The 12,019-nt window shown below is 37.8% G+C and overlaps 1 protein-coding gene across 1 annotated transcript; it reads right to left on the minus strand.

The window, feature by feature from the left end:
• Positions 1-516: 516 nt before the first annotated feature.
• Positions 517-11,169, minus strand: NUSAP1 (nucleolar and spindle associated protein 1). Its single transcript, XM_010144001.1, has 10 exons — positions 11,092-11,169; positions 9,869-10,060; positions 8,581-8,755; positions 6,842-6,931; positions 5,998-6,110; positions 4,913-5,100; positions 2,697-2,869; positions 1,726-1,836; positions 1,054-1,165; positions 517-604 (listed from the first exon to the last, which is right to left on the minus strand). Exons 1-10 carry the CDS (start codon positions 11,167-11,169, stop codon positions 517-519), a joined length of 1,320 nt encoding a protein of 439 aa, XP_010142303.1.
• Positions 11,170-12,019: the final 850 nt, after the last annotated feature.

Raw genomic sequence — 12,019 nt, forward strand, 5'->3', positions numbered from 1 at the left:
GAGCTTGCATATTTTTTTGTTCTCTTGGAAATTCCCTACTACCTCAGAGGCATCCAATTAGAAATGCTGAATAATTGCTGTAACTGTTACAGCATTTAAGGATCAATCTGGAGAACAGGGCAAGCAGACATCTCCAACTGCTGTGAGTTACCAGTGGAACTTTCTGCAGATTGCTGTTCAAGTGGGGTAACAAATGCATTCTTGTGAAGTCTGTCCTAAGTTGGAAGGTGGCTTCTTGACTAATTTTGTTTTTGTTTAAATTCTCTCCTTTAACATCTTCTAGTTGAGTAAGTGAAATGAAAATATTAAGCAACTGGAGATAGTTCTAAGCTCTTAAAAGTTTAGAACTCTCATCTCTTTGAAGGAATTGATCACTAAAACATTACACTCAGATACATTATAAGGTCTCATTCAATGCTCTCTGGATTCCACTAGCTAATAGCAACCTGAACCATACACAGACAACACAACTATTTACACGACAGGACAGTATTTACAGTGATTTTAGATGTCCTTCTAAGCCACAGGTAGTCCTCTACGGTTTCCAAGAGCCTGAGCCTTTTTCTTTTTTCTCTCTTCCTCATATTTCTCACGCCTTTCTTCCCTGAAGGGGAAAAAGAAGAGACCCAGACCATATCAGAGACACAAGCAACCAAAGGAACCTGAAGCTGACCAAGGCTTAACATCTGCTTACCCAGCATGCTACATTTGCCATGGGCAGAAAGAACAGTACCATTTTGGACTGAATTAAAAATTCAGGCACTTCTGCTTTGATGTACAGGTCTGATATTCAAGGTAATGTATCAATATTCAGAGCTTTTTCCAAGGTGAAGGTACACCTCCAAATGCTAGCACTGATAGCTTTTGTAGAGTAAAAGTCTACTGGATTAAGAGCTGCCTCCTTTCCTGTTACTAGACAGACTATTTGAGCCCAAAATTGCTTTAATATAAAAGTATTCTTTCATGAACTCCATATTTAAACCCTAAAAAGACAAATGAGTCATTGTATTGTTTTAAATAACACTATTCATAAAAAGCTAGTTGTGTACTAACCTTGTCTGGAGACGCGGCTGTTTGTAATCTTTCTTACGTGAAGAGATCTTGCTACTGACAGACTTATTTAGGACAGTATTTTCTTTAAATTCTCCCCAAGGTTTTAGTCGTCCTACAATTTAGGGACAAAGAGAGAGACTACTGAATTACTAGTTTAGTAATTGTATGATTATTGTGAGCCTTATACTAGCTCACCTGTTTTCTGCTGGTGAACTTTAAGATTAAATGCCTCTTCAGCCATACTAGCAGTTTCACCAGCACATTCCCTACAACTAGTTTTTCTCTAAGTAGTAATAGGTACTACTTTCTAGAAGTAGTAAACATACTTAAGTAACACTCACCACAAAGTTCAGGTTCTCACGCAATAGTGCACTTTTTTTTAAAAAAGCCTCTTCTTGTAAGGTGTGTCTCTTTCTGTACATGCATTTATCTCATAGAATACGAGGATTTTTATTTTTACATTTATGGGCTTTTTGTCATTAAGTCTTATTCTTTAGTAGGGAGACTCTTCAAGCATATGTTGTGTAGAAACCTAACAGTCCACAGACTGTGTGTGAATCCACAGAGAAAGAGAAAGGCATAGGAAAAGAGACTGAAAACTTTGCTGTCAGTGCCTTAATTTATGAGAGTGACTACACACGGGAATGACTAAACTGCACAGGATCACAGTACCTTTGTGTGGCTGATAGCGAAGCGGCCTTGAGAGACTTGCTTGGAGATCAAATGTTTTCTTTGTGCTTGTGGGTTCTGCAGAGTGAGCTGCAAACTTGAAGGGGGTGATAACTACAAAAGGCATCAAGATATCGTGATTACAGTAGCAAGAACATCACTGTACACAGTAAGTTAGAAAGCGCTTGTGAAGACCCCCTCACAACTATCGAGACCAAAGAGCCGTGAAATGCTGCCATCTGCTATCTCTAGAGACAGAGCTGCACAAATACAGCTCACTTGAAATAGGGCACTTTCGGGTCTGGAGAGAGCAAGAGTGGTACAGTATTAGCCCTTTTGCTCTGATTATGCTGTGCAACAGCATATGTAGTTCCATGTTATTTTTCTAGTCCTTCAGAGCAAATTGTGTTTCCTAGTCACTAAGCTGTTTGGAGCCAGGTGGATTTTCACATTAAAAAAGCAGCATTCTTCTGGAACACACCAGCTTCAGATCAGTGGAATCTTTCTTTCCCCTAGAAAACATCAATATTGTCATAAAGGAGGACAGACGAGTCTGGGTCCTTGACCGGTGCTAACATGCCTGTGATGTTAGGGTATCAATGGTTAGATAGCAGAGCTGTGCTGGTGCAGAGATCGTTAGTAATCAATCAGAAGACTTCTGCATTTTCTCAGAGTTTTAGTTCCTGAGTTAATCAGGGTTGTCCTAAAACACAGCTAGAAGCCTGGTGCATGCCAGTCCCACAGGGAGAATGAGACCTCTGAGGAGATATCAGAAACTCCTCTCACCTACCTCCCTGTACCTGTTGTGTTAAGGGACTATGTAGCAAAAATTTTCTATCCCCATTTCTTCAGGTAGATAGGTACGATATGTTCAAGTCTTAGTGCCTAACCATTTTAGTCAAAACACTTCTATGATAATCCAGTAAGACACAAGTCTTGATCGGGAAGAGCCAACTGTTTACCATTCACTTTACCCTTCGATGCAGTCTGATCATTATTTCTTGCGTTTCCCTTGCTCTTTTCCTGACTCAGTACTTTGCAGCTCTTAGGGCTCTCAGGTGTGCAGATCTCCAGGTATGGGGACATTCTAGATGGAGTCTTGGTAAGAGAACGTTTATGCTCATTATCTTTTGTGGCTTCTGAGAACCTGAAAATTATTAGAAATGTGAAGACAAGGTTAGAACTCTACGAGGAACATAAGCAGTATGACAAAATAAAGAAGGCTCTGCATTCTGCTTTTATTACAGGTAGAAGGTTTTAACGTGTATAAGATGATCACAGCTCATTCATTAATTGCACTAAAAATACCTTTGCTGGCAGTTTTCAAGTTATAAGCCATCACCAATAGTCATAAGGAATATTAGGAATTACAAAGACCCGACTTGTTATTTTGGAGAGCAAATATATTTGGATGCAGTATGCTAGTAGATTTCTTCACTACCACATATAAGTACTGTTAGTTTTAAAATCCAAATTAAGAAAAACTGAAAGAAAATTAACCAGTAGAACTCTAGAACTCAAAGGTCTACAAGAGGAAGATGGAAATTTTAGTCAAAACAAAGGTTATCTGCATACCAAGACACACACATGCTGTATGGGTATATACACACATTTTTAATGTATGTGTGCATATACGTATATAAACACATGGAATAAAATTCAAAATCGTGCACGGAGTAATACTCTTATCAAAAAAAGTACTGAGAATAAGTGAAAGCCTGCAAGACATGGAAAGACAGTGAATGTTGAAGGAAGATAATGTGTCAAGGGCTAACAAGTTTATGCCCGAAGTGCAGCTTGCAGGACCCACCTCAGCACACCTTTGGAAAAATGGAATGGAAGCGAATTCTAGAAGTGTTGCTTTATTTTACATTTTACTAAGAATCAAGTAGGGCTGCAGTGAGGACAAAGATCATCCAGATGTAGAATGAATAATTTTCATTTATTGTTATCTATTGAAATCAAAGCTAGCACATTTAAAGTGAGAACAGAGCCAGTAAGATTGAGCTTGATTTTACAAGAAACTTGTGATCTCAACCTTTGAATAGCAGAAGAACTGCTTTCAAAAGTCCCATTTATTAGCAGATATCAATGTTAGAAGTTGCACTGACTCAACAATCCCACACACACTTTATTCGGGGAAAAGAAGAGTCCCAGCAGCTATGACCTTGACAAGCAGAAGTTGAGAAGTGAAGGTTAGTAGAAAGCAGGAAAGTGACACAACTGAGACCCAAGATTAACCAAGTATTGTTAGCAGGTAAATTCTGGAATGTCCAGATTTGAACTTCAGTCACTGTGGAAAGTTTAGTAAACTGAATAAAGTTATTAGGAATTAGTAATTAAAGGAATTAGTACAGTAGTTAGAAACCAACAACATAGTAGAGACAGGGACTTCACTGAAAAGAAAACTGGATGAGGGAGCATTTATCCATCCATATGGACTGTCCTCTTGATTCCTTCCTTTAAAAGAGTTTTTGTTCAAGACTTTAGAAAAATTAGTAATAAGCTAATAAAGTTTACCAATAACAAAACATGCAGGAAATATTGACATAATAGAGAACTAGATGACTGTGTAGAAATAATGAAGTGTGCCTGATGTTTTAAATGGAAATCGGGTGAGATTTAATAGCACTGAGTATGAGCTCATTCATTTAGCAATTCCTTGTGACTTTCTGGTGTGAACTTGGTTCCCATCTGGTTATAGTAGTCTGTCACAAAATGAGTCCTGCTGGGACATCAGGAGGGTGGGGAGTTGGTGCTGTTTGTGGAGAAGAGGAAAAGAGAGAGTACCCAAAGAAAACCCAAATCATGAGTCCATTGTGAGCCTTACCTGGAATACTGCATGCAGTTCTGATTAAGTAATCAGAGATAAATTAATTCAGTTATAACAGAGAGACTGTTAAGTTGCCTGACAAAAAGGAAGACCTGACACAGTAAGAGAAAAATAATTTGGCTTAGTTTGTTTAGCAAAATGAACACTGAAAGAGATGCAAGAGTCCTCTACCATCAGACATCAAAATGGAAGAATCAAGACTCTAACAGCATAAAGCCAGGCTGGAAGCTGGTAATTGGAGTTAGTCTCATGTATTTCATGCTTGGAGTAGAAATAATGTAGTCAAGTCATAGTCAGGGTTATTTCGTGCATATGATACCAAATTGTTCACTGCTGGTTTTGGTTTGTTCTTCTTACCTGACATTCATTTTGGTTGTTGAAAGGACAGAAGGATTGAATGAAGATTTCCTAGACAAAATACTCTGACTGGCAGCGTTCAGAGAACTGCGTGGAGAGCGCCGGAGGTTACTAGGAGTGCAGGTGGCGGAGAATCTGCCTCTTTCTGGATCTGGGCTGAATAAATATGTTTTGCCACTAGTATGTTTCTAGGGAAAAGCAAATCATGAATTAGCAGACTCTGCTAAATATTTGTCAAAAAGCAGCTAAGAGGAAGGGAAAACACACAGTGAATCAGAAGCATACAGTCTCTCCAGTTTCTCCTTTTCTTTAAAATCATATTTGAAACATACGTAGTTTTACTAAACTGCTGTGAATCACCTTAGAATTGTTATGTAGAATGCCTTTTTCTCATGCTCTTAAGTGATTCGATTTTTTGGCCAGCACCTGCTGAAGTAACTTGTCTTAAGTATACATTGATACAGTGTATGCTATGGGAAAGAGAAACTCCACGTTCAGGAGTTTCAGTGTTACTCTTCTGATATGTCTATTGACATATGAATTCTTACATTTATTCGTACACTGACACTTTTCTAAAGTCTGCTACGCTCTGAAAGAGGCCCTATTAGCTGCTTTCATCCATGCAAGCATGAAATACAAGAACTAGGAATTGGGGCCACTGAGAAGAACCTATATTGCATATATTTTCAAGGAGAGTCATATGCAGTCATTGGACAGTGGTTCTCTAAGGCACAAAAGAACTTAATATTTAATTTCCAGTCTTTGGAAAATAACCCATCCCCTCAGGTAAGTTTTGCAGCAATTCAAAGAGTTGTAAATAAAAGCTCCAGGAGATCCTTCAGAGAAATAATCGTGACACACTCATTTTTACTCAGAGCTGAGTTATTTGTTGGTTCCTACAACCATACACTGTTTATATAGGAAATAATTAAGTAACTATACAGGTTCTATACAAATAACTATAAATAACTAGTTATATAGGGATGCATTTAAATTTCACTGATCATAACATCTCACTGTGTATGTACATGACCAGCTAGTTACTGCCTTAAAGAGACTACGGGTCTTTTAATGTCACCACTTACCTTGACTTCAACGAGAGAACCGCTGGAGTTCTCAATCAGTTTCTTTTTCCTCTCAACGTAGTCAGCAATAGATTCCATTTTCTTGAAGTGAGCCTCATGCAACTTTTTGAAGTCTAAGAAGTTCCAAAAATAAGAAGAGTCACATATCTGATAAGTTCCTACAGAAGTTTACTGCTTAATAGGAGAATCTCGGAACACCTTTTGTTATGGCCTGAAAGACATGTAACATATCGCTCTAATTAAAGACCTTGTACACACAGTAAGCAAATGGTACGAAATAGGATCTGCTTCACCAGTTCCATAGCCAGTTAGCTGGTGCACGCTCTGGAGAATTACAGAATCCCAGAACAGTTTGGGTTGGAAGGGACCTTTAAAGATCGTCTAGTCCAACCTCCAAATTCTGCAGTTCAAGAAAAAAGAAATACTTCTAAATTTTAAACTAAGGAACGTATTTTACAGAGTGACGGAAATGAGCTAATATGCAGTAATACCGTACAACAGTAGTACTTCCAAAATGAAAACTAAACAGCCAGGAGTAACAGCATGTCTTCCTGCTAGTTTTGAAAATCATGATTGCAAGTATGACATACAAAGACATCAAAGCATTCGACAAACCACTTTTGTTAGACACACGTGAGTCATTTACTCTATGAAATTAAGGTGTATCTTCCAAAGATATATCTTGTAGAGTGTAACCTTTGGGAACTTTTTTTTTTTTCACTTGCTTTTTAAAGAGAAGGTGTTCTCCTCTTCAAGCAGAAATAGAAATTTGGGTTGTAAAAAATTAAGTCTCCCTTCACACACAGACAACACATCTATTTCTAAAGATGGTGGGTTAACTTACTTGGTGTAAAAATTTTCACTCCTGTTTTTCCAGGCCTAGATGCATGGCCTACATGTAAAGGGATCTTGCGTCCTGCAGGATGAGCATTACCTGGTACAGTAAGATTAGACAAAATCGTTACAACTCCTAGAAAATACTGTCACGTCACAGTATTTTTAAAAGGTCTCTTCCAAAACACACCTTACCTCCTCAAAGAGGGTTTAGGTTTTGAGAAATAAAAACATCAGCTGGAACAGGTAGGTCCTAAGTCTCCCAAAAGTCTTTTGAATGGTCTGTCTTGACAACTACAAGCTCAGCATCAATCTTACAGTCATATTGTCTTCCAATAGGGAAGTTAATGAGAATTATGCTTGTCGTAGGCAAAAACAACTTCAAATTCACAGGTCTCGATCTGTCTAATAAGCTAGTGTTTTTAAAATGTTGATAATAAAGAAGAAATACCTTTTGGCCAGCTTTTCTGCCACACTGCCTTACATACATACAGAGTCCAAGTTCTTTTTACCATCTCTGCTCTCAGGTATAGTATTTAGCTCATGTTCACTTTTTAGTGATTAATTTTTTTTATTAATAAAAGGTAAAGACTTCACATCAACATTTGCTTATCAAAAAGCAAACATTTTCTTTTTTATTAATTCACATCCCCTTTAAAGGAAACTTGAATGACCCCCAAATACTGAAAAAACATCCTCACTGGAAACAAATAATGGGGGGTTGTCAAAAATAACTGTTGAAAAATCATCTTTTCAACACTAAATATGGACATAGCATTTGTCTGTCACACAGCTCTTGCTGTCTGAAGTTAGAAAAAACAAAAACCCCAGAAAGCTGTGTGGATACTTGCCATTTGTTAGAGAGATGAGTACTGTGCCAGCTGTCAAGATGAATACTGCCTCAACCAAAGGATCCTCTGCTTGTTTTTGAAAGAACATTCATAGAAAATCCTCATTTTCTAAATTAATTTCAAAATTATACCTGGCCTCCAATAAGAATGTCCTTGTAGCAAGAGTATCCACAATGCAACTCAAGGACTACATATGCTTCAGACTAACAGGAGCAGGTAACAGGATGTATCTTATTCAACAGACCCACAATATCAATAAATTTATCAGACTGGGCAGACAAACTTGTGTCTTCGTGTCAGCTGCACACACAGAGTCAGGGAGAGATGAATTTGTACCTTCAGTGGCATCACGTTTGAAGGTCTAAAAAAGCCACTAGATAGAAAAAATGATCCACTGTAATACATTCAGATATTGTCAGGCAGTTTAAGCAATTAAAGGATTCTGCACTTAGATCCTTCTTGACTAATTTTACTCCTGGGAAGAAAATTACACAACCTGTTCATCTGTAGGAAAAGAAAAACTAAGCACGAGGAAGCTCTCCCTTTCTTGCCACTTTTTAAAGGACCTGAGTAGCACCTGAAGGGTATTTATTCCAAAAAGCACTGATCCTAAACAAGGTACAAGACTCAAATACACTCAGACTTTTGAGAACTCCTAAACTAAAAACATGAGGTCCAGCGTTCTGAAGTCAAAGCCATCAGAATTCTTACATTGCAGAATTTGTGGATTTGTATAACAAACAAATGTACAAACTCAAACGAGACAGTTTTCTGGTATCCCCAAATAAGGGGATCACCAGGCACACCACAAAAATCTTTGCTGACACAAAAAATACATGTTTTGGTTATTTTAAAGTAGTACCAATGACTAAACTTACTTTTTGAGTTTTCTACTTACGTTCTTTTCCACCACTTCTAGTAGAAATCTCCTCCGGTTGTTCTTTGTGACCAGTACCCATCCCTGGATTTGCATTAACTCTCTTTTTAGTTACTCGTTTCTCATTTTGGGATTCCTTCTGTCCCTTTTCGTGCTCACTCCAAGGTACTTCATTTTCTTTCATTTCAGAATGCTCCTGCCAGTTAAACATACTTCATTAAACAGGTTGTTCCAAGTGGACATAAAGAAAGGCTGTTGTTGTGAGAACAGTCAGTGGAACAGGTTGCCCAGAGAGGTTCCACAGGCTCCATCCTCAGGGGTTTTCAATATCAGACTAGATAAAGTCTTAAGCACTGTGGTTTAACCTCACAGTTGAGCCTCCTTGGATTGGGAGATTGACCAGGAGACTTTCTGCAGCCCAACCCCAACCTGTGAAATGCTTGTCTCGTTATTTCACAGAGAGATCTATAATAGAAAGCTCTTACCTGCACAGCTCTAACATTTTAGTATAAAATTGCCTTTTTTGACAAAAGTTAATTCTTTACAAATAAAAATAATTATTTACAAATAAAAATAAATCCACTAGCTTACTTTTTACTTTTGTAGTTTGAGTTACTGTTCAATTCTCTATCTAGCGCTAACAGACTGCCACTCCTCATCTTATCATTTCAGTCTTCTAAACCAGTAAAAGTCTTTCACACGGTTCTTAGTTCATCCACTACTTGCATGCAACTCTACAGAAAAATAATTCTACCCCATCTCACCTTGAAACTTCCCTTCCCTCAGTCCTACAACCCATGAATAAAGAAGCCGCTGATAGGAGTGAGCATTAAAAAATTCAATCAATTCAATTCCTGTTATTTTTTTCTATATAAAGAAAGTGAAAACAGCCTTATTTTAGACAACTTCTGAAACTATCTAACATTCAGAATGCTATGATGAATTAGTGAAAGCAGTCTTTTATTCAGATAAAGTGTTTGGAATTGAATATTTCATAGAGGATTTGAATTTATTTCCTTGAAGTTATAACTAGCAAGTAATCTCTGTTCGTTCTGGAATGGCACATAGTCAAGACTGACAAAAATCAGTGCTACAAAGTACAGAAGTCCAGTGCCGGATAAAAAATTCTTACTTATATATATAATTTTGTATATATACATAAACAAAATTCTTATACACACAGACATATTTATACATATAACATGTGCCACCTGCTAAATGGTAGTAGAAAAAAAAAATCAAGCACATTTAAATTATGCTTGGGGGAAGATGAGGTAGCCAGCACACAAACTCAAGCAATGCCCATCACCTCCGTCTCCTCAGAAAGCCCAGTGTCTTCCTCACGGTCGGTTGTTTCCTCATTGGAGTGCCTCTTTTTTCTGCTTATTTTCTTTTCTTTACCACGTCTTTTTGTAATGCGGCACAGTGAATCAGGCAGAATTTCCTCCCGATTGCTCAGTTCATCCGATCTGATGGAAGCAGATGCACTTTTTTCAGAGTCCTGTAGCAGAAAATATTATCGTATGGAACACATCTGAACAAACATAAATTAGATACTCCAAAGAGACAGCTTCAATGTTGTTAATGGAAAAAGTATTTCTCACAGAGGAAAAACAGTAGCATGCCATTTAGCAGCAGAGTAATCAAGAAATTGGCAGTATCTTGATTTCCCTAAACAAAGCTCATTGTTTGAAGGCTAGAAAAGAAGTCCTATAGTTGTCTTATTATATAGCATTTTAATAACATCATAAAAACCTAATACTTTATATCTGAAACCTGACGTGCATGATGCTGTGACCCCTCCCAGACTTGTACATTTCTGTGGAATACTCCTCATCAAAAAATCAGAGCCTCTTCCGTGCTTGTTAAAATTTAAAGTAATACCTATTCCTTAAACCTTTAAACAAGATTTTAAAGGAAGCACTTAGTGAGATGTATTTTAGAAAAAGCAGATACGAATTTAATTTCTATCAAAACCATAAAAAACATTGCCATACCTAACAAAACAATTCAGCTTATGGAAAACTTATTTTAAAAGTTAAGAAAACAATACGTGAAGAGATGAATGATAGAAACACCAAAATTTTATCTTTTTCAGTATGTTGTCAGGGTAAGTAAATTGTAGTAGATGCAAAATGCTTTCCTCTGAGTCCTTTTCATATAGGCAAACAAAGATAACAAAGTATTTTTATATTTGGTACTGACTAATGCCTGGAGCTAAACAGGCAAGAATTAAGATTTCTTCAATGGAAATTAAATAATTTTGTAGAGATGCTGAAAGACATTGTTAATTTTGGTAGATGAAAGGAAGTCAGCTTTGGGTCACGGAGGAGGCCACTTCGAAGCTAGTATTAGCACGTCTGTTTCTATTAGTACATGAGTGCATTAAACTAAAGGCACTATTAAGAGGAAATGTATTGTTATTACTGTTCACATCATGTAAAAAACAGCCTTCAGTACACGGCCTGTTCTACTCGTTACAAAGTTAGGTCTAGCTCTTTTAAAAGGAATGGCTAATTTATCATCTGTTACCGTGTTTTCATTTTCTTGTTTTGTTCCATGAAAGTGTTCTTTCAGTGCTTTCAACAGTTTATCTGCCTGGAGAGACATCAAAACAACACATGAACTGCATTAAGTCATCGAACAAGAACTGCATAAACCCGAGTAGTGTCCTAGAAACTGATCCAAGAAACAAGCAGAACATTTCTGAATTCAATGGAACAAGGCATGCCTAGAACTTCATTCAAATCGGCCAAATTAGAGAAGGCACTTAAGGCCAGGTAAGTATGTAGCGTGTTCTCCACAGAAGCATGAAGACAAGTTTCCCTGAATAGGTTTCTTCCGGTCTATTTTACAGAAAGCGTAATTGTTCAAGGATGAATGAGAGCGGTTTTAGCAGCACTGCGTATCTGCACGTGAATTAACACTGTATCAAACTTCTGCAATAACTTCTGTCTTGACCGCACTACACACAAAGCATTCTTCTCATCCCTTGAGTATATTCAACAGTAATAAGTATAAAATAACAAAATTACATAATTGATATTTTAGTCTACAAAAGACCCTTAAATACCTAACTGGGAAGGTTAGCATAAAAATCCAACCTAAAACAAAAGTTTAAGGACAAAATAACCCAGAACTAAAATTGCAAGCAAAAGTCTTATTCTTGGCAGGACGAGTTCCTTTGTTCACCCAAGTCGTGGATCTTCTTCTGTTCGAAGGCTTTGTGCCTTCATCCATTGCCTTGCTGCTGCCGAGTGATTTACGTCCTGGCAGCTCTTGCCAGGAGAGATGAGGCCAACGCCATCAGTCTGTACCTCCAGGCAAGAGACAGCTGCGCGCTGGAACTGACGGCTCCTGACAGCGACTGGTGAACAATCCTGACCGAACGCAACCGCCCCTGGATGCACCCTTGTTACGACTCCTAAAAAAACCCAAAGCACCCCACAGCTACCCGCAT

The sequence above is a fragment of the Buceros rhinoceros genome, unplaced genomic scaffold (genome assembly GCF_000710305.1).
Source record: "Buceros rhinoceros silvestris isolate BGI_N320 unplaced genomic scaffold, ASM71030v1 scaffold45460, whole genome shotgun sequence".
Lineage (NCBI taxonomy): Eukaryota > Metazoa > Chordata > Aves > Bucerotiformes > Bucerotidae > Buceros > Buceros rhinoceros.

What these genes read in the sequence shown, in the direction of transcription:
- NUSAP1 (XM_010144001.1), bottom strand. Translation starts at nt 11,169, where the DNA reads ATGTCTCTCCAGGCAGATAAACTGTTGAAAGCACTGAAAGAACACTTT. An exon ending in AACAAGAAAATGAAAACACG is followed by an intron (nt 10,061 to 11,091) that starts GTAACAGATGAT and finishes TTTCTGCTACAG; the next exon opens with GACTCTGAAAAAAGTGCATC. An exon ending in GTTCTCTCGTTGAAGTCAAG is followed by an intron (nt 5,101 to 5,997) that starts GTAAGTGGTGAC and finishes GCTTTTCCCTAG; the next exon opens with AAACATACTAGTGGCAAAAC.